The sequence below is a fragment of the Salvelinus namaycush genome, chromosome 33 (assembly GCF_016432855.1).
Source record: "Salvelinus namaycush isolate Seneca chromosome 33, SaNama_1.0, whole genome shotgun sequence".
Classification (NCBI taxonomy): Eukaryota; Metazoa; Chordata; class Actinopteri; order Salmoniformes; family Salmonidae; genus Salvelinus; species Salvelinus namaycush.
In genome coordinates, this window is record NC_052339.1 from 3630547 (window position 1) to 3640802 (window position 10256).

The window sequence follows — 10256 nt, forward strand, 5'->3', positions numbered from 1 at the left end:
AGGAACTGCAAGAAGGTCAATTAGAAATCTGGATTCCCAATGAAAATCCATTGCAAAGAGAGTGACCTCAAAAAATTTAAAATCTGAATGGTTTGTCCTCGGGGTTTCGCCTACTAAATAAGTTATGTTATACTCACAGATATGATTCAAACAGTTTTAGAAACTTCAGAGTGTTTTCTATCCAAATCTACTAATAATATGCATATCTTATCTTCTGAGGATGATGGCAGTTGAATTTGGGTATGCTTTTCATCCAAACGTGAAAATGCTGCCCCCTATCCTAGAGAAGTTAACAACCTTCACTGCCCAGCGACAGTTTCAACAAAACAACAACTTTTTACCTTAATTCTTACCTTAACATAATAGTTAGTTAGCTATTTGAGTTTGAACATTCAACACTGGTACAATAATCCAATGTCTAAAAATTATGTCCTAACATTACATAAAGGTATTCACTCCCAGTTTTCTTCTATGGTATTATGGCGGTCTGCAAACAAACGTTAGAGGTGCATGCCACCACCTACTGTACTGGAGTGTGGAGTCAATCAAAGTTTACAGACCAATTATTATAATTTTTTTCACCTTTATTTAACCAGGTTGGCCAGTTGAGAACAAGTTCCCATTTACAACTGCAACCTGGCCAAGATAAAGCAAAGCAGTTCGACAAAAAACAACACAGTTACAAGTGGGATAACAAAAGCAGTCAATAACACAATAGAAACATCTATATACAGGGTGTGCAAATAGAGTGAGGAGGTAAGGCAATAAATAGGCCATAGCAGCGAAGTAATTACAATTTAGCAAATTAACACTGGAGTGATAGATGTGCAGATGATGATGTGCAAGTAGAAATACTGGTGTGCAAAAGAGCAAAAAAAAGTAAATAAAAACAATATGGGGATGAGGTAGGTAGTTGGATGGGCTATTTACAGATGGGCTGTGTACAGCTAGAGCGCGTGCTATGGGTGGGTGTTGCTATGGTGACCAGTGAGCTGAGATAAGGCGGAGCTTTACCTAGCAAAGACTTATAGATGACCTGGGGCCAGTGGGTTTGGCGACGAATATGTAGCGAGGGCCAGCCGACGAGCGCATATAGGTCGCAGTGGTGGGTGGTATATGGGGCTTTGGTGACTAAATGGATGGCACTGTGATAGACTGCGTACAGTTTGCTGAGTAGAGTGTTGGAGGCTATTTTGTAAATGACATCGCCGAAGTCGAGGATCGGTAGGATAGTCAGTTTTACAAGGGTTGTTTTGGCACCGTCGGTGAAGGAGGCTTTGTTGCGAAATATGAAGCCGATTCTAGATTTAATTTTGGATTGGAGATGCTTAATATGAGATAGGAAGGAGAGTTTACAGTCTAGCCAGACACCTAGGTATTAGTATTTGTCCACATATTCTAAATCAGAACCGTCCAGAGTAGTGATGCTAGTCGGGCGGGCGGGTGCAGGCAGCGATTCGGTTGAAGAGCATGCATTTAGTTTTACTTGCATTTAAGAGCACTTGGAGGCCACGGAATGAGTGTTGTATGGCATTGAAGCATTGTTAACACAGGGTCCAAAGAAGGGCCAGATGTATACAGAATGGTGTCGTCTGCATAGAGGTGGATCAAGGAATCACCCGCAGCAAGAGCGACATCATTGACATATACAGAGAAAAGAGTCGCCCCGAGAATTTAACCCTGTGGTACCCCCATAGAGGCCGCCTGAGGTCCGGACAACAGGCCCTCCGATTTGACACACTGAACTCTATCTGAGAAGTAGTTGGTGAACCAGGCGAGGCAGTCATTTGAGAAACCAAGACTGTTGAGTCTGCCGATAAGAATACGGTGATTGACAGAGTCGAAAGCCTTGGCCAGGTCGATGAAGACGGCTGCACAGTACTGTCTTTTATCGATGGCGGTTATGACATCTAAATGAATAAAGAAACAAACACATGCTTCACTGTTTCATCAACCATACACTCCGTACACAAGCCGTTCACGTGCTTGCCAACCAGATGTAATGATGAGTTCAATGTACAGTGTCCTAGATGCAACCGAGCAAACACAACCTCTTCCTTCCTAATCTGACCAATGAATCTTGGTTCACCAATCACGGAGTAGTCTAGCAGTAGTCAAGCTGTTTTTGTTGAAAATCCTTATTAGTACAAAGGTCAAATTAGCTTTTGAATTTCCTTTTTTTGGAGGGAAAAGCTAATATTTCACTTTAAAATAAATGTATATCCATTGTCTTGCTAATATCTCCTTCTCTCACCGCCGCCTAACTGAAGGGCAGAATGGAAACGGATCTATGGTTTGACTTTCGTTCTCGCTCTCCCTCTCTCTGTCTGTGACTCGTCTGTCCCTCCCTCTGCCCCTCTCGTTCTCTCCTAGTAGCTGAAGTGCAGAGTGAGATAGAGCGTATCTTTGAACTGGCCCGGACCTTACAGCTGGTGGTACTGGACGCAGACACCATCAACCACCCGGCCCAACTGGGCAAGACATCCCTGGCTCCTATCATCGTCTACGTCAAGATCTCCTCTCCTAAGGTGAGGCCAAGCAATGAAAAAAAAATGGCAACTTACATTTCCATTCCACAAAATGCACTTTGTTAGTTTAAACTTGACATGTCAAACTGAATGCAGTGTACTAGTGTACAGTGTGCCCTAGTGTATTACATGGTTCATATTCTAATACTAACCTTTATTTTCTAGTAATGTATTCAGCCGACTTTCCATCTCACACACAGTAATATTATGTGTAATTGTGTAAAGGTAGATGCAGGCCAGGAGAACACTGGTAAACGGTCCAGTGTGAGAACAGTGAGTGACAGATTGATGAAATAAACAGAGCTGAAGTGAAAGTCTCCTACTGGTTTATGGAGGTCTATGGATGTCCCTGATGCATTGGGGAGCAACTGGTGTATGGATGTCTTGTCACTGCTCATATCGCATTTTTCTAACTGAACGGCGTCCTGTTCGGGTTATTAAATACGGCCTGTCAGCGTTGACTTCTCCGCTCGTCTGAATGGGAGAGAGTGAAGTGAGGCGACTGAATCATCACGCTAACCTTCAGCCTTCGTGTAAATAACACCCATGATTCAAATATCCTTAAAAAAAACGCTGGCATTTGAGTAAGATAGAAATGGAAAGAAGGCGTCGCTGAAGGAATGTGAATTATGGCTCTAAATCAAAGTGTCGGCGGTCTGAATCGCAGTCTATTTGACTCCTCTTTTTATAGACTTCTGCTGCTGTGAATCAGTAAAATCACAGTTCTAGTGCTGATGTTAGGTTCAAGTTTCCACGTTGCTTCTACATCGGAGGTGACTTCCTCACAGTGCTGATGATGCTGTGATGTGTTGGAGTTGACTTAGTTTCGGTGCTGATGACGCTTCCATGTGATGGAGTTGACTTTCGTTGCAGTGTTGACCTGCTTTCATGTTTATAGAGTTGACTTTGTTACGGTGCTGATGGCGCCATGCCTCTCATGCCCCTCTCTCGTATGTCCCACAGGTTCTGCAGAGGCTCATCAAGTCCAGGGGGAAGTCCCAGGCTAAGCACCTCAACGTCCAGATGGTTGCCGCAGACAAACTGGCCCAATGCCCTGCCGTGAGTGTAGCCACACCACTGCCCGGAGATCACTGTTACCTGGATGACACCCACCACATACAACATCTAATACATCCTGGACATTTCATAATACTGTTTCTGTATGCAGATTGAAGATTTGGGTTTCTGTGCATCAAGCCTCTATTGATACTGTAAAGGAGACTATTGCGAACTCACACTGAAAACACACACTCGAGTTACTTGAAGTCTTATGTGTATTGCCACTGAGGTTTTGAGTCGTGTGCATATATCTCCCAGTAGGATTCTGCCCTTATATTAATAATACTGTTGTGGAATGCTTCAGAAAGACTCATATCTCCTGCCAATTCTATTTCCGTCCTTCTGTGATCTTCTTGGATATTATTTTAGAATATGAGTGCAATCATTACAGGCTTGTGGAAAATCTGCCCTAATGTTCATCCAATAGCATCAAATCAAATTTTATTTGTCACATGCGTCGAATACAACAGGTGTCGACCTTACCGTGAAATGCTTTCTGACGAGCCCTTAACCAACAATACAGTTCAAGAAATAGAGTTAAGAAAATATTTACTGAATAGACTAAAGTGAAAAAAATAAATATGAGAAAAAAAAGTAACAAGAAAATGACAATAACGAGGCTATATACAGGGGGTGGCGGTACCAATGTGCGGGGGTGCAGGTTAGTCGAGGTAATTTGTAAAGTGACTATGCATTGATAATAAACAGCGAGTAGCAGCAGTGTAAAAACAAAGGGGGGTAAATCTAAATAGTCTAGGTGGCTTTTGATGAATTAGTCTTATGGCTTGGGGGTAGAAGCTGTTATTAAGGAGCCTTTTGGTCCTAAACTTGGCGCTCCGGTACTGCTTGCCGTGCTGTAGCAGAGAGAACAGTCTATGACTTGGGTGACTGGAGACTTTGAATATTTTTGGGGCCTTCCTCTGACATCGTGTCACGTTCGTCATACGAACTGAAAATATACTCAGACCAACGTGCAGCGTGATTTGGGTTCCACATGTTTAATAAAGGAAACTCACAAAAACAATAAACAGCAAACGAAACGTGAAGTCATGGGGTGCTCACAGGCAACTACACACAAACAAGATCCCACAAAAACCAGTGGGGAAAATGGCTGCCTAAATATGATCCCTAATCAGAGACAACAATAAACAGCTGCCTCTGATTGGGAATCATACCAGGCCAACATAGAAATAAATGCACTAGATCACCCACCCTGGTCACACCCCGACCTAATCAAAATAGAGAATAAAAAGGCTCTCTATGGTCAGGGCGTGACACATCGCCTAGTATATAGGTCGTGGATGTCAGGAAGCTTGGCCCCAGTCATGTACTGGACCGTACGCACTACCCTCTGTAGCGCCATTGCATCCCTAGTGGGATTTAGCTTTCAACAATCTCACTGATCAGAAAATTCTTGCCAAATTAATATTTAATGCTATTATTTTTTTAAATTTTATTTTTGACAGTTTTTGTCTAACTTTCTTAATCCGAGAAGCAGGTCAGTTTCTTGCTGAAGTAATTTGGAAGTTAATCCGAAAGAATCGCGAAGTCTGTCCTTTTTTTATCACTAAGAAAAAGCAGATCCACTGTTTTAAAATTGTTATGATGCTATTCTTGGCCCATACATAGCACATAGCACATGCTGTTTTTTAGCCCTTAAAACATCATCCTTTCTCCCTCTCTTTATCTCTCTGTTTTCAGCCCTTAAAACACTAACAATTTAGTTTTTTCCTATCCTTCCTCTCTTTAGGGCACATAAAACACTAACAATACACTCAGAAAAGGGCTCCAAAAGGGTTCTTTGGCTGTCCCATAGGAGAGCTATTTTTGGTTCCAGGTAGAACGCTTTTGGGTTCCATGTAGAACCTTCTTGGGAAAGGGTTCTACATGGAAACCAATAATGTTCTACCTGGAACCAAAAAGGGTTCTTCAAAGAGTTATCTTATGGGGACAGCAGAAGAACCCTTTTAGGTTCTAGATAGCATCTTTTTTTTCTAAGCGTGTACTGTTTTCCCCCTCCTCCCTCCCTCTGTTTATCTCTCTATCTCTCATGTAGGAGATGTTTGACATCATCCTGGATGAGAACCAGCTGGAGGATGCGTGTGAGCACATGGCTGATTACCTGGAGGCCTACTGGAAGAGCACCCACCCCGCCAGCTGCAACCCCCCCAAACCGCTGCTGGCCACAGACGCCCTGCCCTCCAGCCCCGCTCCCGTCTCCAGCATGCAGGTACAGGTGCTGACCAGGCTTTAGGCCAACATGGGCAGCCTGCTCCAGGGCCCAGACAGGGAGAGCAGGGAGACCAGTAGCTCACTGGCCATGAGCAGCCTGTACCGCCACTGAGTCAGAGTCATGACACACTGACCACGCTAGGAAAGAGCAGGGCAGAGAGAGAGAGTAGTAGGAATAGAGAGACGAGGAACATGACTGGCGGTGGGCCTGCTAACCATGAGTAGTTAAGTCTGGAAAGTACGCTGACAACTCAGGAGCTTGTCATTTGAATTGGTTTAACACGGTGGGTTGCTATAATGAATTCCTTTGAAATAATGAATACTTACAGGCAAAGGAATGAATAGGGTGATCACGATGTGTTTAGCATTATCCACATTTGTCAGTTTGAAAATAATGATCTATTTGAAGGTTCTGTATTTAACGGTGAGCAGCGAACAATTCGTGTGGGTAATTTGATTGATTCCGATCTGTTTCAGTTGTATTTAAAATGTCCACATCTTTTCCCCATCCATTGCTCCCCATTGGGAAATGTAAGACTGAAACTCCTGACAATGAAAGTCCTTTTGAAACTCTTGAAAATGCTGATGAAAATGCTTCTGATGAGTGAGGTTGACATGTCTGTGATTGCGGTGAGTGAGATACTCCGTCATGAGAGCTGTGTGGACTTCAGGGTTGCGTCTCAAATGGCACCCTATTCCCTATATGGTGCACTACTATAGACCAGTGCCCATAGGGCTCTGGTCAAAAGTAGTACACTAAATAGGAAATAGGGTGCCATTTGGGACTTGGGCCAAGTGTTAGTATTCCATGGGGATTCGACCTTGGTTCTGGAGACTTAAAATAATAAACCAGGCCAAATTAATCCGAAAGCAAACGGATATGAGGATTTTTAGGGAAACTGTATTCTCCAGGACCATAGGCAACCTTCAATGGTTGGTTGATAACCTATATTCAACCTTTGAATGTGCAGTGCACATGTGTGTATGTGTACAAGTGTGCCGTTTGAATTTCAGGCATGTGGGTTTGCGTGTGTGTGAATTTGAAATATTGTCTGGAAATGTGTGTTTGATTTGCATGTGTTTGAGGGTGTGTGTTTGTCTTTTTTACTCTGCATATGCGTGTTGGTGTGTCTAACTGTACTAACAGGCGTGTTGTGTTGCTAACCCCAGGGCAGCGGGGCAGAGGAGAAAACAGGGGACAAGGCAGGACAAGGTGGGGAGAGGAAGGGCTCCAGAGAGGACCACCAGCATCACCATCACCACCACCACAGCCAGCATCAGAGCCAGGAGCAGCCAGATGGGGGGGAGGAGGAGGAGGAGAGGGAGGAGGAGGAGAGGCCCCTAAGGACAGAGTCTTCCAGGAGACCCCAGCACATCCACCACCGCTCCTCCTCCCAGCGAACTGAGCAGCACCACAACCACCACCACCATCATCATGGTGGTGGTGGCAGTGGTGGCCGGGGCAAGGGTCTCTCCCGGGGGGAGACACAGGACTCAGAGACCCCCGAGAGCCGAGAAAGCAGAGACTCAGCGTACATAGAGCCTCTGTCTCAGCTCCTACACCAGGAGGAGGAGGAGGATTTTGGAGAGGAGTATGACGAGGAGGGGCTTGGAGAGGGGGGGCACCCCCAGCAGCAGGGGCGCTACGAGGCCCAGCCCCAACCCAGGGACCATCATCATCACCACCACCACCATCACCGCGCCGGCGAGGAGGCGGGCCACAGCACAACAGGACACCACCGTTCTAAGGAGCGTAACGAGCAGGACCACAACGAGCGCAACAAGTCACGCGGTCACCACCACCATCAACGACCGGCCCGCGACCACCACCACCACCAGTACTATGACCGCGACCGGGACAGGGAGGGGGAGGTGGCCACCAAAAAGAGGGGTGACACAGAGGACTGGGCCAGAGACCCCTATATTCACCAGTGACAGCCTAGCCCCGAGACCCCAACCCCCCACACACTGAGACAGTGGTAGGACTCACCCCCCTCTCTCTGAAACCGTTCTGTTGTCCCATCTTGCTGCTACACCCGTCTATGTATGCTTCCTTTGTAAAGGCCGTTGCATCCTTAGCAATGGCAGTATTTTTATTATATATAGTAAATAAATAAATATATATATATATATATATGTGTGTGTGTATCGATACATAGACATTGTCGTTTATGTGTGGATATGCGTGGATCTTCTCAAATATGCATATTTTAAACCTGTGTTTGATGAAGCATGACACAACAGCAGAATTATCTTCTGTACTGAGCTGTGCTTTCTGTGACTAGCATTTAAAAAATGTATTTCAATATTTGTCAGGGTTTTTTATTTATTTTTTGTATGCTGCCACTTAAAGAAGAATGTGTTCATTCAGACTACTGTTAGCAATGACTGAGAGGTGGGAAACCACGTAACTGGGTTAAGTGCTATATATTTGCAATTGTTTTGGGTTTAATTGAATTGTTCCTGTTTTCTTGCTTGCGTTTCAAAAAAATCTGCATTGTTCATTTTCGGTGTTTGGTCCTCTGATGTTGATGCTGCCTCTCCATCGGGCCACACCTTAGTCTGGCCTTACAAGACAAAGCGAATAGTGACATGACATTACCGTACTGTTGTTCAATTTATAAAGGGTCCAGAAACATTTTGTAACATTGATACACACTCTGTTCAGCACTTTTAGTGCAACATACTGTAGACTGAATCACATTGTTGGTGTCAGGTGTACAACTATTTTATATTTTAGAGTATAGTTATCGGGTAAAATCAATCCACTTTATTCCATGATGGTATGTCTTTTTAAGTGTAACCCTTTTTTAAGAACAGTTCCACGCACTTAGTACAGTCCAATTAGCTATAAATGTGCATTATGAGGTACCCCAAAAATATTTCCTTGAATTATATTTATTTTGATGTGTAATTGAAAATCATTCACAACCACTGAGTGAAATCAACTGGATGCTAAAGGTTTGCCTTTCTGCTAGGCTATGGTGCTCAAGAACAGTTGTAATAACCTAATTATAACATAGCTCCAGACCAGGGCGTTACATGTGGCTTCCTAACGCTGAGCCTCAGTGTCAGCAAGCCCCACATAACGCATTGGACAAGAGCTAGTTATAAGGTTTGCATTGATGATGAGGTTAGGGCCGAGTCCTTACTCGAGGAAATGTGTCTGATTTAGGTGAATGCCTGAGTTATAAGAATTAGATCCCTAGTGAGGTTTCTTAGTACAGGCTGCCCTCTGTAAGGAGGTTAGGGGTATGTGCCCCAAATGTCACCCTGCTCCCTATATATAGTGCACTACTTTTGACCAGGGCCCATAGAGATCTACTCAAAAGTAGTGCACTATTTAGGGAATAGGGTACAATTTGAGATGCATCCGAGGTCACATACTCTGGCCCTCTGTTTACATTACCACCAACCAGCCAGTCCCATAGAACAATTTTCAATTTTATTTTTGCCTAAAATATTATGATTATCCATTTATATGCTACTCTAGTAGCACTACACATTTTTAAGAGTGTACATTTGTATGTACATATGTATAAATACAAAAAATAAACTTGGCAACAAAGAATTGATGTACAAGAAAATCAATTGGTCTTGGATCTATTTGAAATATGTTTCATGAAATGCTGTTTCTTACACAGCTGTGCTGTCTGTCTTTACCGTCTGTGCGTGTGTGTGTCTAAAAGTAACTGCTCCCTCTGAGAATGACATTCGTAGCTGACGTTAGTACTCTGACCAGGAATGTTTTATTTTTATAAATGTTTTATTAAACTTTTATTTAATCAAGGGAGCCCATTGACACCATAGTTTCATTTTCAATAGTGCCCTCAGGACATCAAATTCAACACGAACGTTCCAATAAAAATGTATACAAATTAAAGGTTACAATTTGAAAAACTACAATTTCAACACTACAATACATTTTCACATTTAATCGAGACAAATGCAATTCTCATTTAACTAAATCAACATTAGACTACTAAACTGCCTTAGCGGCACCAGGGAATCAAGATGCAGGGGGTTCTGCAGGTTATTCCAAAAATGGCGAGGATTTACTTATTAATTCGGTGGAGACCCGAGAAACCTCAAACCCCATGAAAGGGTTCGGTAACCCATGTTCTTATACTTCAACAACGAATTTAAGTCGGAAGCTTGTGTAATAGAGCCTTGTAAACAAAAAAGGGAATAGTGAAATGATATACGGGACTTTAATGAGGGCCAGACACATTTTTGATACAGGATGCAGTGATGCATATTAAAACTGTCACCTGTGATAAAGCGAAGGGCGTGTCACCATAGTCAAGGACCGTCAAGAAAGTTGACTGTACAATCTTCTTCCTGCTGTTGAGGGAGAAGTTCTTTCTTTTTTCTAAAAAAGAAGCCCACTTCATCATTATATTTTTTAAACAAATCCTTGTCAATACAAATACCCAG

General features: G+C 43.4%; 1 protein-coding gene across 1 annotated transcript in view; it reads left to right on the plus strand.

Annotated features, from left to right (window-relative positions):
- The window catches only part of LOC120027642 (voltage-dependent L-type calcium channel subunit beta-2-like), a 48382-nt gene extending 40515 nt beyond the window's left edge, over positions 1-7867 (plus strand). Inside the window, exons 10-13 of the mRNA XM_038972639.1 lie at positions 2374-2528; positions 3492-3587; positions 5644-5817; positions 6990-7867. Of these exons, the coding sequence (XP_038828567.1) occupies positions 2374-2528; positions 3492-3587; positions 5644-5817; positions 6990-7754 (1190 nt within the window). The 3' untranslated portion in view covers positions 7755-7867. The remainder of the gene's footprint in view (positions 1-2373; positions 2529-3491; positions 3588-5643; positions 5818-6989) is intronic.
- The last annotated feature ends 2389 nt before the right edge of the window (positions 7868-10256 follow it).